This window comes from Coregonus lavaretus (genome assembly GCF_964263955.1).
Source record: "Coregonus lavaretus genome assembly, chromosome: 37".
NCBI classification, from domain to species: domain Eukaryota; kingdom Metazoa; phylum Chordata; class Actinopteri; order Salmoniformes; family Salmonidae; genus Coregonus; species Coregonus lavaretus.
The window spans coordinates 9,700,525-9,726,577 of NC_140024.1; the positions used below are offsets into that span (position 1 = coordinate 9,700,525).

At 42.8% G+C, this 26,053-nt stretch overlaps 1 protein-coding gene across 1 annotated transcript in view; it reads left to right on the forward strand.

Annotated features, from left to right (window-relative positions):
• Positions 1-368: 368 nt before the first annotated feature.
• LOC311111339 (protein BEAN1-like) overlaps positions 369-26,053 on the forward strand; it is a gene marked incomplete at both ends in the record, with an annotated part of 47,295 nt that continues 21,610 nt past the window's right edge. The window contains 3 exons of the mRNA XM_084154059.1: positions 369-411; positions 11,516-11,590; positions 13,210-13,338. Of these exons, the coding sequence (XP_084010185.1) occupies positions 369-411; positions 11,516-11,590; positions 13,210-13,338 (247 nt within the window). The remainder of the gene's footprint in view (positions 412-11,515; positions 11,591-13,209; positions 13,339-26,053) is intronic.

A 26,053-nucleotide genomic window follows, 5' to 3' on the forward strand; every position in this document is an offset into this window, starting at 1 on the left:
TGAAGCGGCGGGAGAACTCCGCATAACTGACGGTGGCAGCGTCTATTCCCCTCCATTCGGCATTGGCCCACTCCAAAGCCTTGCCGGACAGACAGGAGATGAGGGCGGAAACGCTCTCGTATCCCGAGGGCGCCGGGTGAATGGTTGCCAGGTAGAGTTCGACTTGAAGCAGGAAACCCTGACACCCGGCTGCGGTGCCATCATAAGCCCTCGGGAGCGAGAGCCGAATCCCACTGGACTCCGGAGATGGAACGATGGGTCTGGCCGATGGTGGTGGTATTGTAGGAGGAGGTGTGGGCAAACCTCCTCTTTCCCATCGGCTCAAAGTGTCCATTACATCCTGCATGGCGGTGCCGAGTCTTCGGATCATGGCGTCTTGGCTACTGACGCGCTCCTCCAATGACTCCGTCGGTACCGCTGATCCTGCTGACTCCATGGTGGTGTGTTATTCTGTCAGGGTGGTGCCTCGGCAGAATCCGTGACATTCTCATTGTCATTACAACTACATAGATAAACATGGTTGAGGAAATATCCAATATGGCAGTCCCATTTGTACATGTCTGAATTGTTTTAAATAGACAGCTGGATGGCTTAAATTATCCCTCTTCTAATTACCCCTGCAAGACAAATTCCTCACTCAGGAGCGTGTGCAACATAAACACACTGCCACTGCTGTGGTTCCTGTCGGATTAATGAGACAGGGGTATCAATTATTAACTATCAGGCCCCGACAACATCAGCGCCTCTAAAGTTATTGTCACGTCAGCAACACCCCGGGGGGCAACGCCCATCCGCTCAACCCGCGCCCCAGCCATGTGGATTGACAGATCAAACAGACGCAGTGTGAACTGAGATGACACCAGCATCTGATCTGGAGATGTGGAGACAAACACCTGAGGGAAGAAGCCCTAGTGCTGCCTTACATAGTTGTTTCAGCCTCAGTGGACTAAATGAGTTCTAATGGTTGAGATGAGGAACTAGGAGGAGTAATGGAGAAGTCCCATTACCCATTAAACACCACCAGGGGGCCATGGACTAGCTAGACCACGAGACCACAGCCCATTCATACATACTGTACTGTCTACACCACAGTCTGTGCATCACAGTATACATCACTATGAATCATTAAACTTGTCCTTTATTTATCCAGCTAGTTGCAACTAGTTCCACAATACTCATGTGCTCCAATGGTGCCCTAATTTAATAATAATAATAATTATTATTATTATTATTAATTTGTAGAGCGCATTGACCCATGCTCAATGTGCAAATTTCATCACCTATTGGGATTGAGGTTGGTAGAGATACCTTGACAAAGATATAATGGTTCTCCCTCTGTTTTTAGGCAACTGGAATCTGTGGGTTCATTCAAATGTGAGCATAAATGCATCATTAACATATACATGACATGAGATCAAATATTAATACCTTGCACCATGCTTGCTGAACAAATTAGCTCAATAAGATAGATAATCAATGCAGACCTCCAGTCCATGTGCAGCATGTTACATTTCCTGCTTGGTGTAACATAATGAAGCTGGATTGGATCTGAAATGACTGTGCATAAATACATGCTGAAGCCATCCCATGTGCATACATGTGTCATCTGTCTCAATTTATTTAAGGGCTAGCCCTTCCTTATAGAATATTACATGCTTGTAAATGGCTCCTGATGAGAATTTATTTGATTTCATCCCTCCAAGGAGGAGGAGGTGGACTGAAGCAAAATGACGTGAAGGTCATGCAAGCGAAGGAATTTTGTTCCCTCGTTACACCCTCTCTTTGTTTTAGATTTTATCTCCTCAGTACATCTCCCTCCTTATCACACATCCTGTCACCCGAAACATGTCATGCTCAACTTTCATCCACAACACAACGATATTACTTAGAAGATGCTATTAATCTTTCAAATTATGACAGAGCTTTTCCATATTGGATGACAGTCCTACATGTTACATAAACTTTCCACCCTCTCGCCAACCGGAATGTATCTTCCACCTCAATGCCTTACCAGAGTGCAATCAGATGGCCTCCTGGTCTCTAGTTTTTCACCTTCTCCTTACTCACACAGACTCTCATATAGTGTACACATACAGTGCTAAGACGCACACACACTCACTAACTCATCCAAAGGTACCAAATTTCCCATATTACTACTAAGAAATAAATAATCTGCCTCAAAAATCTTATTTCATCGCTCTCTCACACACACAGTAAAATCCCTCCTGTACTTTGTATCATTTTCCACACGTAGTTAATCCATATAAAGTCAACAATGTGATGTGGTAACTGAACAGAGATTACAGATCAGATGGCCTGTGTGTGCCCTGAGCGGTTTGTGTCCTAGCAGCAGCAGCAGTCCAGCTCCAGGGAGGCATGTCATCGCTGGCCGTACTCCTCCGACCATATGGCCCCAGCTCTGAGTCTCTGGGGAGGAAAGAGAGAGTGTGTCTAAATCCAAAAGCTAAATCCAAATCTTTCTGTATTATGTAAACTGTAGTTGTGGAAAGGTCCCATGATACAGACACTTGTAGAACATAGCCTTCATAATGGGATTAATAAATATGAATACTGTATGCTATAGGTTATTCCGCTGTCCTGGTTTAGGGAATAACAATGTCCTGATATGACTCTGTCAGAGCACAGGCATCTGAGTTTATGCCGCTGAAATCTGACTAATCCTTCACTGATTTGAAGGGACCTGGTGAATTGTGGTAAAAGCAATAGCTTTTGTTAACGTATGTATCCCTGCCCGACACCTCAGTGAATAAAGTCTGCCTGCACACATCTACAGTGTACAGAAACACACCATCTGGGTATCTGTTTCGTTCTATATCCCCATCGGTGTGAACTTTCATTGTTGACGTGAACTAAAGATTCATACACTCATCTTTTTCTGCTGACAAAGAATAAAGGACAGAAAATACACATATCAGATTCCACAGATGAGACAGACACTTTAAAAACACAGACGGGTTCATGACAGACTACGACCAGTTGGCATCAACAACAAACTAGGCAATATCACATTTCTATGTCACCATAGAGAGATAGGCCTATGGCATGCATCTGAAAATACAGCTGGTCTATTCGTTTCTTAAAATACCCTCACTCCTTCTTCCACTTACAGTATACCTCTGTTCTCCTTACTTTTCAACTCTACAACAACATTGCATAATCTATGATGACATTTTAAATGCCAAGTGCACATAGTGCACCTTTTTTGCCTTTAGAATGGCATGTTTTGGTGAAGGTATCCTTTCAGTGCTAAGTTGGGAGACTTTGCCCGCCGCTAGCAGTAGTTTTACAGGCTGAAATATATATATAGCTGTGTGTGCTTGCTGCTGCTGCAGTGCAGATGAAATAGGACTGGCAATGACTGACCGGCAGGCCCATCAAGCCCCCAGTCACCACCTTACAATTCCCTTATCACAGCCCGCTGTTTAGGCTACTGCCTGTCTGTCACAGCCAAAACATCCAACAAGGTGACAGTAGTCACCAACATTGATCCTATCTCTCTGCTCAAAATGTGTCAGCGTTTATTAAAGCTAGTCCAGGCTGTGACACTGTGACATCCAACACAAAGATGCCGGGCTGTTACCTGAACACCACATGAGGTTGGTGGCACCTTAATTGGGGAGGACGGGCTCGTGGCAATGGCTGGAGCGGAATAGGTGGAATGGTATCAAATACATTAAACACATGGTTCCTATTTGTTTGGCGCCATTCCATTAACTCCGTTCCAGACATTATTATGAGCTGTCCTCCCCTCAGCAGCCTCCACTGCTGAATACATCTCAGGAGGAGAGGGAAAGAGACACAGATTATCTATCACTTTAAAGGAAAACTATATTTTGCTATTTGCCATTAGTCCTTTGTTGGTCTAGTCCCAAAATGTTTTGCATGTCAGCAATCAAGTGTTCAAGATATATAACTTTCAAAATACATAAATAAATGTAGCATATTATGATTTGGATGGAATTTTCCTTTAAGGCAGCAAACAGCAGTACAAACAATATTATACAGTGCATTCGGAAAGTAATCAGACCCCTTGACTTTTTCCAAATGTTGTTACATTACAGCCTTATTCTAAAATTGATTAAGTTGTTTTTTTCCCTCATCAATCTACACACAATACCCCATAATGACAAAGCAAAAACAGGTTTTTAGACATTTTTGAACAAAATAAAAATATATATATATTACATTTACAGTATTCAGACCCTTTACTCAGTACTTTGTTGAAGCACTTTTGGCAGCGATTACAGCCTCAAGTCTTCTTGGGTATGACGCTACAAGCTTGGCACACCTGCATTTGGGGAGTTTCTCCCATTCTTCTCTGCAGATCCTCTCAAGCTCTGTCAGGTTGGATGGGGAGTGTCGCTGCACAGCTATTTTCAGGTCTCTCCAGAGACGTTTGATTGGGTTCAAGTCCGGGCTCTGGCTGGGCCACTCAAGGACATTCAGAGACTTGTCCCGAAGCCACTCCTGCATTGTCTTGGCTGTGTGCTTAGAGTCGTTGTCTTGTTGGAAGGTGAACCTTCGCCTCAGTTTGAGGTCCTGAGCGCTCTGGAGCAGGTTTTCATCAAGGATCTCTCTGTACTTTGCTCTGTTCATCTTTCCCTCGATCCTGACTAGTCTCCCAGTCCCTGCCGCTGACAAACATCCCCACAGCATAATGCTGCCACCACCATGCTTCACCTTAGGGATGGTGCCAGGTTTCCTCCAGACGTAATGCTTGGCATTCAGGCTAAATAGTTCAATCTTGGTTTCATCAGACCAGAGAATCTTGTTTCTCATGGTCTGAGAGTCCTTTAGGTGCCTTTTGGCAAACTCCAAGTGGACTGTCATGTGCCTTTTACTGAGGAGTGGCTTCCGTCTGGCCACTCTACCATAAAGGCCTGATTGGTGGTGCTGCAGAGATGGTTGTCCTTCTGGAAGGTTCTCCCATCTCCACAGAGGAACTCTGGAGCTCTGTCAGAGTGACCATTGGTTTCTTGATTACCTCCCTGACCAAGGCCTATCTCCCCTGATTGCTCAGTTTGGCAAGCTCTAGGAAGAGTTTTGGTGGTTCCAAACTTCTTTGATTTAAGAATGATGGAGGCCACTGTGTTCATGGAGACCTTCAATGCTGCAGGATTTTTTGGGTACCATTCCCTAGATCTGTGCCTCGACACAATCCTGTCTCGGAGCTCTACGGACAATTCCTTCGACCTCATTTTGCTCTAACATGCACTGTCATCTGTGGGACCTTATATAGACAGGTGTGTGCCTTTCCAGATTATGTCCAATCAATTGAATTTACCACAGGTGGACTCCAATCAAGATGTAGAAACATCTCAAGGATGATCAATGGAAACAGGATGCACCTGAGCTCAAATTGGAGTCTCATAACAAAGGTCTGAATACTTATGTAAATAAGGTATTTCTGTTTCTTAGTTTTAATACATTTGGCATTATGGGGTATTGTGTGTAGATTGATGAGGGGAACAAATTATTCAATCAATTTTATAATAAGGCTGTAATGTAACAAAATGTGGAAAAATCAAGGGGTCTGAATAATTTCCGAATGCACTGTATGTTGCTATAATGGCGATGTTTAACGATGTTGTGCTGCAGTAGCCTATTGCCACATCGAAGTCCTAGAATAGACTAGTGGTTCCCAACCTGGGGTACTAGGACCCCTGGGGGTACTTGGCCTATCCACAGGGGGTACCTGAGAAGACTCTTGAGACAATAGGCTTAGCCCTCCTAGTAAAATGCACATGAGGGGCTACAACAAGTGGGTACTCTCGGTAGAGCAAAATTCAGTTGGTGGTAGGCTACAGTAACCGAAAAAGGTTGGGAACCACTGGCACTAGACTCCACCACCCAAACATGAAACTCTTCAACACATTTGTAGCGCTCACAAAGTGCACGCATATTATTGTGTGTGCTACTAGTAACATTACAACATCTACACAAAAAACGACTTATTGGAACATTGAAACTATTTATTGTATCATCTAAAAGTTACATTTCATTGCCAACCTGTGTTTGATGTTTGCCATCTCCGGTATTGGCGTGCTTTTTAGGAGGTGCACGCAACATTAGACTACTTCATCGTTAGGCCTATAGACTATCACGTCAGTGACGCCGGTAAGTACTCTGTTATGGATAAATGTTGTTACATTACAAGTAATTACTTTCTGCATAAATCAGTGACTGCAGTAATCATTATTTATGTATGATTTTCATGTGAATATTCAAAAATCTGCATAAAAACAATATGCACATTTTCCCACCAAATATGTGTTTCTATCAAATTGACTTGTTGCGGATACAATGCTGTGAGGGATGACCAATAGTGGGCAACTGCAGCCCACAATTCGGGGCGTTCCTGCATGTGGGCATGACTGCATCTGCAGGAACGCCTGCCCTCGAGCATCCTATTGGTTCCTTCATCTGTTCAGGCTATATGCCATCCTCTAGTCATTATTTACATTTTAGTAATTTAGTCATTGTAGCTGGAAACGGCTGATTTTTTATGGAATATCTACATAGGCGTACAGAGGCCCATTATCAGCAACCATCAATCCTGTGTTCCAATGGCACGTTGTGTTTGCTAATCCAAGTTTATCATTTTAAAAGGCTAATTGATCATTAGAAAACCCTTTTGCAATTATGTTAGCACAGCTGAAAACTGTTGTGCTGATTAAAGAAGCAATAAAACTGGCCTTCTTGAGACTAGTTGAGTATCTGGAGCATCAGCAATTGTGGGTTCGATTACAGGCTCAAAATGACCAGAAACAAAGAACTTTCTTCTGAAACTCATCAGTCTATTCTTGTTCTGAGAAATTAAGGCTATTCCATGCGAGAAATTGCCAAGAAACTGAAGATCTCGTACAACGCTGTGTACTACTCCCTTCACAGAACAGTGCAAACTGGCTCTAACCATAATAGAAAGATGAGTGGGAGGCCCCGGTGCACAACTGAGCAAGAAGACAAATACATTAGAGTGTCTAGTTTGAGAAACAGACGCCTCACAGGTCCTCAACTGGCAGCTTCATTAAATAGTACCCGCAAAACAACAGTCTCAACATCAACAGTGAAGAGGCGACTCCGGGATGCTGACCTTCTAGGCAGAGTTGCAAAGAAAAAGCCATATCTCAGACTGGCCAATAAAAATAAAAGATTAAGATGGGCAAAAGAACACAGACACTGGACAGAGGAAGATTGGAAAAAAAATTTATGGACAGACGAATCGAAGTTTGAGGTGTTCGGATCACAAAGAACATTTGTGAGACGCAGACCAAATGAAAAGATGCTGGAGGAGTGCTTGATGTCATCTGTCAAGCATGGTGGAGGCAATGTTATGGTCTGGGGGTGCTTTGGTGGTGGTAAAGTGGGGGATTTGTACAGGGTAAAAGGGATCTTGAAGAAGGAAGGCTATCACTCCATTTTGCAATGCCATGCCATACCCTGTGGACGGTGCTTGATTGGAGCCAATTTCCTCCTACAACAGGACAATGACCCAAAGCACAGCTCCAAACTATGCAATAACTATTTAGGGAAGAAGCAGTCAGCTGGTATTCTGTCTATAATGGAGTGGCCAGCACAGTCACCCGAGTGGCGCAGTGGTCTAAGGCACTGCATCGCGTGCTAGCTGTGCCACTAGAGATCCTGGTTCGAATCCAGGCACTGTCGTAGCCGGCCGCGACCGGGAGACCCATGGGGCGGTGCACAATTGGCCCAGGGTAGGGGAGGGAATGGCCGGCAGGGATGTAGCTCAGTTGGTAGAGCATGGCGTTTGTGGGTTCGATTCCCACAGGGGGCCAGTATGAAAAAATAAAAAAAATAATGTATGCACTAACTGTAAGTCGCTCTGGATAAGAGCGTCTGCTAAATTACAAAAATGTAAATATCAACCCTATTGAGCTGTTGTGGGAGCAGCTTGACTGTATGGTACGTAAGAAGTGCCCATCAAACCAATCCAACTTGTGGGAGGTGCTTCAGGAAGCATGGGGTGAAATCTCTTCAGATTACCTCAACAAATTGACAACTAGAATGCCAAAGGGCTGTAATTGCTGCAAATGGAGGATTCTTTGACGAAAGCAAAGTTTGAAGGACAAAATAATTATTTCAATTAAAAATAATTATTTCTAACCTTGTCAATGACTACATTTCCTATTCATTTTGCTATATTTCCTATTCAAACTCATTTCATGTATGTTTTCATGGAAAACAAGGACATTTCTAAGTGACCCCAAACTTTTGAACGGTAGTGTATATATTCTTAATTCATTCCTTACTTAGATTTGTGTGTATTGGGTATATGTTGTCAAATTGTTAGATATTACTGCAGTCGGAGCTAGAAGCACAAGTTTTTCGCTACACCCGCAATAACATATGCTAAACACGTGTGTGACCAATACAATTTTATTCGATTTGATTTACCTCGACTAACCTGTGCCCCCGCACATTGACTCTGTACCGGTACCCCCTGTATATAGCCTCGTTACTGTTATTCTATTGTTGCTCTTTAATTATTAGTTATTTTTCTATTTTTCTTCATTATTTATTTGTATTTATTGTTTACTTCAGTTTATTTAGTAAATACTTTCTTAACACTTTTTTTTTCTTAAAACTGTATTGTTGGTTAAGGGCTTGTAAGTAAGCATTTCAATGTAAGGTCTACACCTGTTGTATTCGGCACATGTGACAAATACAATTTGATTTGATTTGATTTGATTCTCATTTACTTTTGAGTCAATACCACATTTTAATTGACTGAGTTCTGCTTACTATAAATATTTGAGTTAAAAATGCCTTTGGGTTTACAGTGTATTCATTTACAAATCCAAATGCTATCAAATTTATGGTTATGGATACAATGTCCTTATGATGTACACAGAATTACAATTTCCTTCAGCAGACAGACATAATGGGAAGAATGTATCATAATATAGAACACCACCAGCAAGCCTTTTTGGCAATGCATTATATCACCAGTAGGGGTGGCCAACACACCTATCATGGAATATTTGTAATACCCCACATCAACTTCATGAATTGTATTTCATTCAGAAATGGAACACCTTCCTAATATTTTTTGTCTTGCCCATTCACCCTCTGAATGGCACACATACACAATCCATGTTCTCAATTGTCTCAAGGCTTAAAAATCCTTCTTTAACTTGTCTCCTCACCTTCATCTACACTGATTAAAGTGGATTTAATGAGTGACATTAATTTAACCTGGATTCACTTGGTCAGTCTATGTCATGGAAAGAGCAGATGCTATTGATGTTTTGTATACTCAGTGTAGGCCTAGTGTCTTTTCGCAAGTTATTATTTCAGCTAAAAATGAAAAATGTCCATTGTATTCAATGAAAATTATTACATTCTTGAATTGGAATTTCCTTAATTGATTGAACTGAAATGGTATTGACTCCAATCTTCCCTTTTTCAATATCCTCCTATGTAGTAATAAATGCATAAACAGTGAATAAAGTGGATAACAGTCGAAATGTGTGGATGTCAGAAGACAGTTCACAACATAACAGCCTTCGTCTGCTTCAGAAAACGAAAATAAAAAAATAAAATACTGTAAACTTGACAACAGACAATTGTGGTGCTCTTACATCCTGGGACATTCATAATGTATTTGCCCGGTAGTATCCATCCGTCCAACTACAATTATGTCATTTGTAAACAAACGCCAGTGTTGGCACATGACTGCCGCTGCCCGCCTGTCATCTAAATTAAATATCATGGCGTTATAATACTGTATGTTGGATAACTGAGCGCTGCAAACGACCAACCACGTTCGCAGCAACGGCGGGACATAGAAGATGCTTCTTGCTGCATAGTGTTTGATTTGACGGCTTTTGATGGCATTTGGTTTATATGCTCGATGTTTACACCGGGGATATTAGAAAAACTAGTTTTATCTAGTATCTACTGTGCTAACGGAAGTTTAATTAGTGATATACTTGCTATGTTGGCCAGGTGGGCAATGTCTCCGGTCGACGGCACGCGTTTTTGAGGGTTGAGGGTTTGTTCTGAGGGTTTTCGCACCAGATATTATGTTGCACCGTAAGATATCGTATCCCTTTTAACCACGATGTTTTCTTCGAATTAAACAAGTAATATTTCTGCTGGCATTGAGTAGGTAGGCTATCCGAAATCGAAGGACAGGAAGGCACCTGCATCGCACGGGGATATTTTTATACTGGTCCGTGGGTACGTACTCTATCACTCTTTTCTCTTGTCCGATAAGCTGTTGAATTTGCGACCTGTGATCTGCGTAAAACTATTCCAGGTTGAGCAGTTGCTTTTTTTAAGTTATGTTGTGTTGTGGGTACACCTTTAAAGATGTTTTCACCATTGAGATCATGGCATCCATGCACCATGCTTGGTCTTTCATAGAATGTTTCCAAAAAATTAATTGAAGTCATTAATATTTCTCATTATTACGTTATGAGTTTGGTTCTTGTCCAAGGAAGGCCATGAATTGATGACTGACCCAAAATAGGCTAAATTGGGCTGTCACATAGGGCTAGCCCAAGATTGATGAGCATAGTGTATACAGGCACCAAGTGCTATGCACCTGCCCCTGAGGAGTCTGTAGAATCTAGCTAGAGAGCATTGCATTTATATTCCAAACATCCCCAGAATCTATATGGTCTAGTACGTGGAAACAGAGCTCTGCATGGAACTATATTTGTCCCATTTAAAGGGACTATCTGCATTTGAAATGTCCACATTACTGTACAGTAGGACAGCCAGTTTAGAGACCCATCTGGTTTCATATAAAATCTAAGTATCTATCCTAGTGCTCTATTAGTAGCTGTAGAGGACGATGCTAACCCACTGACTATGTTACATAATGTTCATGAGAAGTTATTACATTCCCATCCTCCTTTTTGGGTTCTTTTTCAACATATTGATCTGGGTATCCAGAAACTGTCTGATATCAGGTTGGTTACACAACTAATCAACTTCATTTCTGCCTTTGATAAATACAGAAACGACAGAGCTCACAGAGCAAAATGAATGAATAAAGAACTATAGATTTTTCTGTGGGGGATAACAAAGTCTTATCTTGATCTTCACTTTTTAGCTTGTCAATAATACTGTCACATCACCATAAAGTTTGGGCGTTGATGTTGTGAGATAACTGGCAAGACTGTCTGAATATCTGATCTGTAGTCAGCTCTGCTGTAGTTTTGCCTCAGACGATAATGGTCATGGCAGCCTGTTGACCAAAGCCACTATGCATATGTTGTTACTGTCTGGCTTAGTCCCACATTCTCCCTTGGACTTGAAATACCAAGCCAAGCCATGGCTTGTCCAATCCCTGCATTAGCCTCATCGGGCCTGGGCAGAAATGCCAAAGAGGCATGATGTGATGTCAGAGTCCGCCAAGAGGGAATAACACCCCAGTCACCATAAAACAAAGTTGACAGGAATACAAAATGAGATTAATGCTTCCTCTCTCTCTCTGTTTCACTCCTGCCCTGTACCTCTCCAGCTCTAGCACTGCACACTCCCCTTGTCTGTGGCACCTCAAACGCAATTGAAGTTGTCAGGAACTACTCCAAAGCCTGTGAGTTTTCTCTGTGTTTTACATGCTCAGTACTGTACTTAACCCTGGCTTCTTATACAAGGAATGCACAGGTTATATCATACATGGATGTGGGTATATGAATGTATGGTGTGTCTACTGTATAATACAAGACTCATGGTCCATGAACGGAGTGTACTAGAATCTAAGAGATTTTAGCTGCTGCCTGGAAGATGCAGCATTATGTAAGAGCACTATGCAACTTTGGTTAGCGTGACATTAGATACTCTGCTTTAAACAGGACTTGAAACCTCATTCACAATGGCAGGGCTTTGTGATGGCAGGCAGTACAGTCATCCTTCATACAGTGTGCACAGAGTAAATGTCATCATATATGACTCACCTCATTTGAATATAAACACACATGCACAATACACAAAGTAATAGCATATGTATAATACAGTGCTTGACTCATTTACATATTGATTTCTTCTAAACAAGAAAATGAAACATATATATTTCAAGATAACCAATCTGAAGCAGATTTCAGTGTTCATAATTTCCACCTAGTTACAAATCCAGTCTCCGAATGCCTTAACGGAATACTTCAGGATTTTGGCAATGAGGCCATTTATCTACTTCCCCAGAGTCAGATGAACTCGTGTATACCATTTTTATGCCTCTGTGTCTAGTATGAAGAAAGTTAGAGGTAGTTTCGTGAGCCAATGCTAACTAGCATTAGCGCAATGACTTGAAGTCTATGGGTATCTGCTAGATACCCATAGACTTCTAGTCATTGCACTAACGCTAGTTAGCAATTGCCCTAGCGCTAGTTAGCAACTTCCTTCAAACTGTCACGATCGTCGTAGTAAGGAGTAGACCAAGGCGCAGCGTGAGAAACAAACATGACTTTAATTAGTTAAAGTATCCAAATTACAAAACAAGAAACGACTCGTGAAGTCCACGGTGACAATGACCGAACACGGAACAAAAACCCACAAACACAAAGTGAAACACAGACAGTTAAATATGGCTCCCAATCAGAGACAACCAGCACACAGCTGACACTCGTTGCCTCTGATTGGGAGTCACTCAGTCAAACATAGAAATAAACAACCTAGAACACCCAACATAGAAACAGAACACATAGAATGAACACACCCTGGCTCAACATAATGAGTCCCAGAGCCAGGGTGTGACACAAACTGCACGCAGAGACATAAAAATTGTATCCACGAGTTCATCTGACTCTGGGGAAGTAGATAGATTCATTGCCAAAATCCTGAAGTATCCCTTTAATATTGTATGTAGAGGGGTCCTGGTATTGATCGGGACTCTCAGACCCTGGGGTCATGTACCGGAAAGACTAATGAACACGGGGCAGCGTGGGTGGCCCATTGGCTGCACACCACACACAAATACACACGCGCACACACATGCATGTACCTCAGGCTTTATAAACAACAGAGAGCCTGTCACTCACATCACTCTCTCTCGCTCTCTCTCTCTCTCTCTCTCTCTCTCTCTCTCTCTCTCTCTCTCTCTCTCTCTCTCTCTCTCTCTCTCTCTCTCTTTCTCTCTCTTTCTCTCTCTCTCTCTCTCTATCTCTCTGTCTCCCTCTCCCCCCTCACAATCTCTCTCCCTTCTGCCTGCCCTTGCAGATGAGGACATCGCCCTTCTGTGCAGAAGAGAGGAGCTCAAGTTCGGCACCTGCCTCATTAACCGGCTGAAATGTTACTATAAGAAGGACTGTGGAAGGGAGTACATGTTGATGAAATTAATCTGCTCAGGTAAGGGACACATCCTTGCATGTTTACTGCACATTTCTATTTGAATTGTCTTAATGGTTCTTGTCATGGTGTATACTAGATGTATAATGACTAAGAACATGTAACTCTGCCTCTTTAGAGAAACCAATAATAACCATGGCAACATATGTCTGGGATGTGATTGAGAACATTTGTTTCTGTCTTTAGTTGATTAAATAGTGTAGTTGTAAGCTGCCTCTGGCACTCGTCTTCAGATCATCAATTTACCTGAGAGAAATGCAGACACCAGAGCCAATGTCCAGAGAACTGAACCACTTAAATAACGACCTCAGGTGTCTTAAATCTATAGTGACTTTCTAAAGTGGTAGCCGTTAGTGTTAGTAGTGTTGGACTTCATTTTATCACTGTACGTACAGCGTTATGGGAATACACATCCCATGGTGTCAAAATGACTCAAAATGCCGGTTACTGCTAAAAAATAAACAGATAAATAAATAAATATTACAAACGCGGGTATACCTCCCTGCCTGGTTGATTTTTAATCAGGGTCTTTTTTTTCATTGCCAGACACATGGTTTGTACGTCAGTAGTGACCACGTGTTGCCTTATTGTGTTAAAAAGCTGCCATCTTGCCTTTTATATAACACCTCCATCTCTGAAATATGATCTATTGCCTGCTAGGTAGCCTCGGTCCTTTATAAGTACCTTTCCAGTGAACAGCTTGTCCCCTCGGCCACGGTGTGTTTACACCCGCCACTAATGCAGCCTGACCTTTCACTAAACTGTTTGCAGAGAGAGAAAATTGTGCCCACAAACGTCGGCAGTCAGTCAGTGGAACCTCGGTACGTCATGTGGTCCCTGGCCCTCTCCAGAAGAGCTCTAACGAGCCACAGAGGGCTTCTCAACCAGCCACAATATCTATCTCCTGACTGACTATTTGGGTGGGCTGGGATCAGGGAGGAAATTGTACCTGTTAAAGCTGGCCCTTGTGGGATTTTATGGCATCCGTATTCTACATACATATCCATTGAAATCTGAATAAAGTAATATCAAGATGAGAGGAAATGTTTAAATTTTCTTCAAAGTATTTATCATGTTTAGACTGCACACACTGTGTTTAGACTGTGTTGGTGCTAATAAACTAAGCTGTAATGGGAGTTTTCCCAGTGATGGAAGTGGCTGAACCTATACAGCCTCGCTGGCTGCTCTGACAATCATAGCTCCTCTCAAAGTAATACTCACCAATCCCAGCTCTCCCTCTAATCTATCATTCACAGCTCATCCCCCTCACACCTGAAATGTCACCAGTGCCCTAGGCTACGGAATGACTTTCGGTGGACGGACTCCCCGCTCTCGGCCAAGCTGTAAAAAATGAATAGAGAAAATAAATAGATAAAGAGAATGGAAAGGCAGGATCTTTTTAGGTTCCTCTATGGACATGCCCCTATGCCCAGTACAGTCCTCTATGTTGACACTGTAGCTGAGGACTTTCTTTGATATGTTGTTGGGGATCACCCCACAACATGTAGCTGGCCAAGTGTGTTGCTACTATCTCATTACCTCAGTGATAGGTGTAAAACTTCTCATTCCACAAACAGATCACTGAGAAGGTCTTCGAGAAATACATTTGCCACAATCTTAAAAATATGTTTGTAATCTGAATGTCATGATAGCAGATATTATCTAAGCGATCTTTATTTCTTAATGCCTTTCCTTTTGAGGACCTATTATATAATGCACATGTGTTAATATTAGAATTTGATATACATTTACATTTAAATACATTCAATGGATGAATCCTCTCATCTTGATAAAATATATGTGAATTAATTGTATAATTTATTTATTCAGATATTACCTGCTTCATACTGTATGCCCAAGCATACTATTTTCATTGTTAGCAGTGAATAGATAACCGCCTGCATCCTGAATCTCCTGTTAACCTTGCATTAGTCACAGTGCAGGTATCTGCTTCAGCTCTCAAATGGAGGCACTGGCTCTGTGCTCCCATGTCAAATCAAATAGTGGAGTGGATTTCATGGATTTAGCACTATCCTCTTCACTTTGGTCTGTTTATTCTTTGTCATAGTAATTAACTTCCAATAAATATCTTCCCCCCATACTAGTGTGGCAGCGATACTGTATTAAGTTGGTATTTTATTTCATCATTCTGATTGAGAACGGGGCTTCGGTGAAGGATAGCTCGCTGAAGGACAAAGGCTACAGATGGGACGTCGGCGCTCTATCCTTGAGAAGGACACTTAGTCCAAATTGTTTGTCTAAATATCCAGCTGTAGAAGCGAATGATATGTAAATCCATCCATCTCCCGGTGGATCAGGGCATCTGCTGAGTAGGTAACTAAATAATGTAAAGAGCAACAAGTGGCTGACTAATGTTGCCACTTTGTCACCATGCCCCTCTCCTGATTTGACCTTCTCCTCACCGTTGCCAACGCAGACCTAGGGACTGTGACGGTGGCTCTGGATCCCCTGGAGTGGTCCTGCTGTGGCCCTGCTCCTGCTGGGTGTCTGTCAGAGTAGGGACAGACAGGAACAGACAGGCTCTACGCTGTGGCTGCACTCACCAGACCACATCTATCACCACTGTAATGTACTGTTCCTCAACATCCACAACAACCGCCGCTCCTCTCCGCCAGGAAAACGCCAGATCCACACTTGTTCTCTGTGTTCTCTAGTCTGTTCTCTAGTCATCTGTGTTCTCTAGTCATTTGTTTGTGTGTGAATACCTGTTTGCAGCTTGCACAATTTCAGAGATGTGCAAACTGGGATTATGATTCTATGGTGAGGGAAGGTTTTAACACAATCAGTTTGAGTTTCTTTGGAAATCGAATGCATGTAAATGTCAACGTACATCACCCAAACTTCAATATGCAATCACACCAATCATATCATACCTACATTGTAATTACAATGTGTTTGCCCACAGTATGTAATGCTATGTAAATATACATTTTAGCAACACCTATTATGAAGCCTCTTCACAGACAAAAGTTGAGGCACGTCGTCTTTCCAAACCTTATTTCGGTGTCTTCATATTTTATAGGGAGATCTATGGCCACTTTCATTGTTCTCTCTGTAAACACTTTCAATTATCTGAACATCAGAATGTATTCAATAATGTACACTGAGTATACAAAACATTAAGAACACCTGCTCTTTCCATGACAAAGACTGACCAGGTGAATCCAGGTGAAAGCTATGATCCCTTATTGATGTCACTTGTTAAATCCACTTCATGAAGGAGACGAGACAAGTTAAAGAAGGAGTATTTTAAGTATTGAGATAATTGAGACATGGATTGTGATTGTGTGCCATTCAGAGGGTGAATGGGCAAGACAAAAAATGTAAGTGCCTTTGAACGGGGTATGGTAGTAGGTGCCAGGCGCACCGGTTTGTGACAAGAACTGCAACGCTGCTGGGTTTTTCATGCTCAACAGTTTCCCATGGTATCAAGAATGGGGGGGGGTTCCTAATGTTTGGTATACTCAGTGCATTTCCTTTTTATCTTTTCATCAAAGAGCCAATCCTATTGCACCCTTTGCATCTTAATGAGTATGATTGTTTACTCCTAGCAAATCATGTCCTCAGAAATAAGCACCTGTGTCAGTAAAATATTGAAACGGTCTGTTCCAGTTCAGTGCACATGATCTACAAGTAAAATGGTACCCATGATCCTTTGCTTATCCATCAGAAAGAACCCCATATTTAATGAATTATGAAAAGATCAGAAATTGCCGCATTTGCAAATTTTAGTTGCTTTTTCACTTGGTCCAAGTATGACCATCTATATGCATATTAGGAGATGTGGTGAGATTGTAGAATATGGAGGCTGGGGATAAAATACCAAGATGGTTCTGCTTCAGTTCCCTTGTCACAGTAGAAAAAATTAAATAATTAAAGGCATTGCAGGTGGCCAGAAAGTGGTGGCAGATGTCAGGTGAATTCTCCCTGTGCCTTTTGGAAGAAAAGCTATTTTCTTTGCAATTAGTGGCCAAGCTTTCTTAATAGCATCTATTAATTGCCATGGCAAACTGCTGTGGGGTGGAGTGAGTGAGACAGGAGGAGGATGGAGAGAATAGGTCCTTTATGAGTGCCTTTATTCCCATTCATTGCTTTAGACATATTCCTTTAATTCTATCACTTTCTCTACGCCTTAGTCTATTGATCCCTCTGTTCACCATTTACAGCAAATGGATCCATTAACTTAGTTTTACAACTCCAATCCAATATGTAGGAAATACAGTATCAGTCGAAGCGGCAGACATGATGAGAATGAATGTGTCTGTGAATACGATGCCTGGAAAATGGCTCCAGAACACTGTCGGCAGAAGAAACATGAGGAAGGGTTATTGTGTTCTGGTCTAACACCCCAAGCATCCGTTCCTCCACACATTGCAAAAGCAATGGGATTTCTCAAAGTGGGAAATGTGCTTACACATGCCATACCCAATTCACAGCTGTGGATACAATACGCAAAGGTCAGTAGTGTCCTATGGCAAGCCTGCTTCTCCCTATACCCAGCTGTACCCTAGGGCCCAGGTTATACATTACCCTTGTATTGTGTCACCCCAGGGTTTCAGATGCAGGCCTGTAGTGTACAGTATGTTGGGAATGGACATCCATCTCCCCGTCAGTTGAGAAGTCAGGGCAGATACAGTAGGAGGGAGCAGGAGTTATTACATACACTAGAAGCAGGGGTTATTAGAGCCGCCTTAACCAGATTAAGAGGCTGCAGTTCGGTCTCATCCCGTGGGCTCAGTGTGCCAGCCGTGACAGTGAGAGTGGGATCAAAGTAGCCAAATCCCCCTGAAATGGGCCATGCTATTGGCCCTCCTGACCCACTAAACCTCAGAGGTCTGGATAATGCAGGGCCGGGCCTCATCCCCTGGCTGTCTGTTTGTTTGGGAGGTGCAGCAGCCATGGCCCATACATGCAGGTTTATCCCTGGTACTCCTCTGATCTGGGTTAAATGACATGGGGAGAGCTCTCTTTAAATGGCCGCCCCTCCTCCCAAAGTCTCTAATTATCTTAGCGGGATAAAGTGCAGTGAAGTCATGGGCTGCTTACTGTCCTTGACAGTGTTTTAGGACTGTGGTTGTCGAATTTGGGAAAAAGCTGACTATACACACATACTTTAATAACAGTGAATTTAAAAGATGCTGTAGTCCTGTTCAAGAAGCCATGTTGTATCTAATGGGCTAATGCAATGTTGAATGTCGTATGACCTTGAGCACTAGCATTGGAGGTCATTCACTCTGTGAAAGCCTTTCAAAGAGGCTTTGTGTACCTGGAGTAATCAACTGTTCTTCAGAGCTCACTTGAATCACATGGATAATCATGATAACCAAAACCTGTCCCCCGCTCCGCCCCCTCTGTCTCTAGCATGGCATCACAGTAAACCTGGTCCCCTGAGGAACTCTGTAGAAGTGTAGCTGGCTGGCCGCCACATGCAATCCAAACTGGTTTGATCCAGAATGAGTGCAGCTCAATTATTCACTCACTCCCTTTCGGGGTTCGGTTGTCTAATTCGGCTTTCCACGGATCCCCCTCAGAAGGATCTCCGTATGAAGTTTCCCACCGGCTGGAGCCTCTGGCAGAGCCTGGATAAGGACAGAATGCCTGTGCTCTCAGACACCTCAAAGTCTCAGCCAATTATGGCGTAGCGGACGTCAGTTTTGACAGACTTATGCACTTTTCACCATGTCATATCTTCCTGACAGTTTCCACAACAGCTTTGAGTGAAGCAGCTTCCTTTGCCTAAATCCACAGAGGCTGAATAATCCACAATATGAATGGAAATAAAGTCAGAGGCTAACCAAACTCAAGAGGACAGTGCATTTCCTTCTTCTTCAATATCTCCTTGTTCTTGTAAAGCCAGGCATGCTGGAGGGAGGCACAGCCAGTCAATGATTTGATCTCGTAATCTTCTATTGAATTAATAGAATCAAAAGGCATCAACTTTCATTCTGCAAGTTCTTCCCTGGTGGCAGTGTTTTGGTGAGCCGATACCTGCCACTGTTAGATAACCCACTTATAATGATTACAATTGTGCTGAATTGAAGTCTTCCAATTTATGACATGACCTAGCTCTTCCCCTACTTTGAGTTAAAATCATTTCCTGTAGCTGTTGTGTCATGCTGCCTCTCCTGTGCTGTTACTGTGGCAAGAGGGACAGACAGTCCCAGCCAGGTTTGGGCCTAGATTAGTACAGGAAATGACTCATTCATACCTAACCCCATTAAGCCTCTTTAGACTGATGGTGTCTGGACTTCCGGGATATGAGCACTGTCACACCTCCACCTCAACGGGAGACAAACTAACCACATTTGTTTTCACCATGGCAGCCTCAAGGGAATGGTCAGACGCTTTATTTTCCACACCGTAATAGTCTGGATTGGTGAATCATTGGCAGATCTACAGGGCTCCACTGTTTCCATGGCTCAGTGCTCAAAATGTGTCTGTGATGGCTATATGTATTATTGTCTGTTAAGGGAGATTTCCCCCTTTTCAAACACCACTCTTCTGAAAAGTGTCCAGTCCAGCAGAAATGGGGTAGGGATTTTGAGTAATTTCAAACCGCTGCCAGGCAGATGAGCGAAAATATCTATTTTAGGATTCATTATGTATCTAATGTGAAATATGCAAAGACCTAATTCCTCTGACTCTAATTCTATTGCAGTGATGTTGAATGATGGGATTGGGTTAATGGATCTAGAATAGTGAAATATGGTGATGCCACGACATCACACACATACGCATCCATGCATGCACACAACAACAACAACAAACCTCCTGGTAAATGAGTAGGGTTGGGTGTGGAAGAACACTGGTATAATATTGATAATCTGTGCCATCCCTTCTGTGGTTTATTAATAGGTGAGCCAGAATGCACAGAGACTTAAACTTCTATGATCCAGTTTGACCCAGATATTCGTTCCCCCTCCATGTCTCTGTGACCCACATCCAATCATATCCAACTTCCCTTCATGTATAATATTGTGGTGGTGTTACGCTGTGAAGGAGGCTGTTACAATAATACTGTCTGATAAAGGGCATTGTGCCCAGATACAGTATTAGGTCGCATCTCTGAGACAGATACAGTTCATTTGTTGTTCTATACAGATGTTACTGTTTTGTATCACCTGTGATCTCAATGAACTGTTTCAATAGAATAAACGGAATAGTTAATGTGTCTGCTATCTATCGCTTTCATGCATATCAGTTGGGATCATAGGAGGCTGCTGAGGGGAGGACGGCTCATAATAATGGCTGGAATGGAGCGAATGGAATGGTATCAAACACATGGAAACCATGTGTTTGATGTGTTCAATACCATTCAATTTATTCCGTTCCAGCCATTACTATGAGCCCATCCTACCCAATTAAGGTGCCACCAGCCGCCTGTGGTTGGGATATCATAGTGACAGGGCCGTTGTGGATAAGACTGATGTCTATTGGGTTTCTGCTGTTCTGTGGACTGCTTGCTCTCATTTTACACCAGCCTCTGGGTTTCAGAATCAGATCTCTGATGCTTTGTCTTACAGCCAGAAAAACAGCCAAGACCCCTGCAGTAGGCAGGAAATGGGTCACACCATGTATTGTGTAAAACATAAAGCACACTGTGGTTTGCTGTCTTTGTCAGATTGAATCAAGGGGCTGACGATAAGAGAGCTGGGTACACGTGTGTTTGTTCCTCATTCTTCATAGCTCTGTTTTTGTGTTAATTTGTCTGTGGGTCCTATTTGGGTTAGTTTGTGTGTGAGCGACAGAGATATGAGAAAGAGAGAGAGAGAGATGAGAAAGAGAGATGAGAGAGAGGGGGAGAAAGGGAGAGAGAGAGAGGGAGAGAGATTAGAAAGAGAGTGTGAAGGAGGGGGATAGGGAGAGGGAGAGGGAGAAAGAGAGAGAGAGAGTGTGTGGGAGTGTGTGTTCTTAGTATTTGGCCCCCTGGAGCTGTTGCTCTGTGCAGTCACAGTGTGCCCTGGCCTGGTCAGCAGCTGTCGTGTCGTCCAGACTCCAGCCTGATTCTGATGGATGTGCTGCAGGATGACCTTGAGCCGCTGAATCAGTCTCATGCTAAATTGATTTGGGAGGGTTGCTGTGGAGATGGCTGCATGGCTGACAGACTGCCCAGTAACAGCAGTCCCATCCCAAGTCACAGTCAGGGAGCAACGGTGACATCTCAGCCCTGGAGGCTCCTTTTAACACTGAATGTGAAAGGAGGGAACATCACTGTGACTATCAGATCCATTATAACCCATCCATCAACCAGCCAGCCAACAGAGTATGTCTACCACAGGGTGTGAGAATGACTGCTTACCAACCACTAGTAACATGCAGAAAACAGGTGAAATTATAAGATAATTATCACACACAGAAGTGTGTATGGTCCTGGCATGGCTTGGCTAGTATGTATGGTATGTTCTTACTATACTAAATGTATGTATAAACAGGTGGAGTACAGATATACAGTGGGGGAAAAAAGTATTTAGTCAGCCACCAATTGTGCAAGTTCTCCCACTTAAAAAGATGAGAGAGGCCTGTAATTTTCATCATAGGTACACGTGAACTATGACAGACAAAATGAGAAAAAAGAATCCAGAAAATCACATTGTAGGATTTTTAATGAATTTATTTGCAAATTATGGTGGAAAATAAGTGTTTGGTCAATAATAAAAGTTTCTCAATACTTTGTTATATACCCTTTGTTGGCAATGACACAGGTCAAACGTTTTCTGTAAGTCTTCACAAGGTTTTCACACACTGTTGCTGGTATTTTGGCCCATTCCTCCATAAAGATCTCCTCTAGAGCAGTGATGTTTTGGGGCTGTCGCTGGGCAACACGGACTTTCAACTCCCTCCAAAGATTTTCTATGGGGTTGAGATCTGGAGACTGGCTAGGCCACTCCAGGACCTTGAAATTCTTCTTACGAAGCCACTCCTTCGTTGCCCGGGCGGTGTGTTTGGGATCATTGTCATGCTGAAAGACCCAGCCACGTTTCATCTTCAATACCCTTGCTGATGGAAGGAGGTTTTCACTCAAAATCTCACGATACATGGCCCCATTCATTCTTTCCTTTACACGGATCAGTCGTCCTGGTCCCTTTGCAGAAAAACAGCCCCAAAGCATGATGTTTCCATCCCCATGCTTCACAGTAGGTATGGTGTTCTTTGGATGCAACTCAGCATTCTTTGTCCTCCAAACACGACGAGTTGAGTTTTTACCAAAAGTTATATTTTGGTTTCATCTGACCATATGACATTCTCCCAATCCTCTTCTGGATCATCCAAATGCACTCTAGCAAACTTCAGACGGGCCTGGACATGTACTGGCTTAAGCAGGGGGACACATCTCGCACTGCAGGATTTGAGTCCCTGGCGGCGTAGTGTGTTACTGATGGTAGGCTTTGTTACTTTGGTCCCAGCTCTCTGCAGGTCATTCACTAGGTCCCCCCGTGTGGTTCTGGGATTTTTGCTCACCGTTCTTGTGATCATTTTGACCCCACGGGGTGAGATCTTGCATGGAGCCCCAGATCGAGGGAGATTATCAGTGGTCTTGTATGTCTTCCATTTCCTAATAATTGCTCCCACAGTTGATTTCTTCAAACCAAGCTGCTTACCTATTGCAGATTCAGTCTTCCCAGCCTGGTGCAGGTCTACAATTTTGTTTCTGGTGTCCTTTGACAGCTCTTTGGTCTTGGCCATAGTGGAGTTTGGAGTGTGACTGTTTGAGGTTGTGGACAGGTGTCTTTTATACTGATAACAAGTTCAAACAGGTGCCATTAATACAGGTAACGGGTGGAGGACAGAGGAGCCAATTAAAGAAGAAGTTACAGGTCTGTGAGAGCCAGAAATCTTGCTTGTTTGTAGGTGACCAAATACTTATTTTCCACCATAATTTGCAAATAAATTCATAAAAAATCCTACAATGTGATTTTCTGGATTTTTTTTCCCTCATTTTGTCTGTCATAGTTGACGTGTACCTATGATGAAAATTACAGGCCTCTCTCATCTTTTTAAGTGGGAGAACTTGCACAATTGGTGGCTGACTAAATACTTGTTTTCCCCACTGTAGTATCTTAATTTGATCACTCTGTTGTGGCTGAGTATTTTCCTGCACCTCAGGAAATTCAAATGAGCCTCGTGATGAATAAATTCACAGAAAACCAGCAGTTCTCTTTCTTTCTCACTCGCTCAAACGCTAAAGCACCAGACAGAATCAATATACTACTACTGTAGGTCCCACTACTGTGACATTCAAATGTACAAAAATGTATCTGAAATTCAGCCATAATTAACACAAATATAAACGCAACATGCAACAATTTCAAAGATTTTACTGAGTTACAGCTCATATAAGGAAATCAGTAAATTTAAATAAATTCATGAGGCCCTAATCGATGGATTTCTCATGACTGGGAATACAGATATGCATCTGTTGGTCACAGATACCTTAAAAAAAGGTAGGGGCGTGGATCAGAAAACCAATCAGTATCTGGTGTGACCAGAATGTTGTCCCACTCCTCTTCAATAGCTGTGCAAAGTTGCTGGATATTGGCGGGATCTGGAACATGCTGTCGTACACATCGATCCAGAGCATCCCAAACATGCTCAATGGGTGACATGTCTGGTGAGTATGCAGGCAATGGAAGAACTGGGACATTTTCAGCTTCGAGGAATTGTGTACAGATCCTTGTGACATGGGGCCGTGCATTATCGTGCTGAAACATGAGGTGATGGCCCCGGATGAATGGTACGACAATGGGCCTCAGGATCTCGTGACGGTATCTCTGTGTCATCGATAAAATGTAATTGTGTTCGTTGTCCGTAGCTTATGCCTGCCCATACAATAACCCCACCGCCACCATAGGGCACTCTGTTCACAATGTTGACATCAGCAAACCGCTCGCCCACATGACGCCATACACGTGGTCTGCGGTTGTGAGGCCGGTTGGACGGACTGTCAAGTTCTCTAAAACAACGTTGGCCTCCAATTCTCTAAAACAATTTTATCTTTGTTTTAGAGAATTTTACAGTCCGTCCAACCGTCCTCACAACCGCAGACCACGTGTATGGCGTCATGTGGGCGAGCGGTTTGCTGATGTCAATGTAGAGAAATTAACATTCGATTCTCTGTCAACAGCTCTGGTGGACATTCCTGCAGTCAGCATGCCAATTGCATACTCCCTCAAAACTTCAGACATCTGTGGCATTATGTTGTGTGACAAAACTGCACATTTCAGAGTGTCCTTTTATTGTCCCCAGCACAAGGTGCACCTGTGTAATGATCATGCTGTTTAATCAGCTTCTTGATATGCTACACCTGTCAGGTGGATGGATTATCTTGGCAAAGGAGAAATGCTCACATTTCTGGTATCTTTTATTTCAGCTCATGAAACATGGGACCAACACTTTACATGTTGCATTTATATTTTTGTTCAGTGTAGCTTAATAATAACACAAGATAGATATTGGTCTACGACATAGAAGTGTATCCGAAATGCAGCTGTAGGCTGCACCTAAACTATAGCCTATTGGAGCCTATGAAAATACATTTCCTGTTAGAATGTTTTACTTTTTTGAGAATAATCAAATCCTCCTGCTGCAAGATTATTTTACTCCTGCGACGAAACTGGTCAAATTAAGATCCAACATCTGTATGTGAATATGAGAGTTAGTGTGTGCTTTTGTGAACTGAACTGTGAGTGTGCTTTCCACTGTAGATACAATATCTGGTAATAAGCATTTGCACAGTATGGATGGTGTTATGTGTCCAGGAGTTTGGGAACATGTGTGTGATTCCACCTGGTTGAAAATAGTGATCACATCAGACACACCCCAAACTGCTGTGTCAGCTCAGGTGTCAGCAAACATCTCCAGTGTGAGCCTCAGTTCTAACAGGCTCCTGAATTCCTGCTTTCATGTGTCAAAGCCTGCAGTGGCCTGCTCATAAATTACCCATCAGCCCCTGTGTGAGTATCACACCCACCTCCTGGCTGCCTGGTCTGGCAGTAGGGGAGCGGTAGAGGAGCGAGAGGCTTCGTGTCAGGCCTGGGATCCGGACATCCTCCCTCACTCCACTGGTGATTTGACATGACTGCTTAATGAATACCTCAGCCAAGGGCCCAGAATCAGACCTGACGTTTGCTCGATACAACCGGAAGCCGCTCTTAGCGCCTGTCGACTAAACTGATCTGCTGCTGCTAACTCACAGAGAGACCAGAGAGACAGAGACAGTACTACACGTACAGCCCTTCCTTTGTCATCAACAGAACCACATCCTGAAGAAAAACATTTTGTGGGGAGAAGCATCCATGATGGGAAAATATCGATACAGTTACATGAAATTGGGAGCCAATTTGTTTTCTGCGCTTTTAGTTCCATGACTGATCAAAACGTGTTTTCTCATGACTCTCTCTTGTCTCTGCAGCAGACATATGGTGAGCCATATGTTTGGAACATCGAATCGCAATAAAATCACAGTATCAAATCGCAATACATATCGTATCGGCACTTAAGTATCGTGATAATATCATATCGTGAGGTCCCTGGCAATACCAGCCCTATTATGTTAGACTAGGGAAATTGTGTTTCCATAGCTAGGGCTGACAGTAGGACTTGTGAAGGGCAGAATCAACAACATCTGCGTAATCAAAACAGTTGCTTTGTGAGAAGGTTTTAAAGTTCACAGTTAGCCATTGTTAAGTGAATGCCA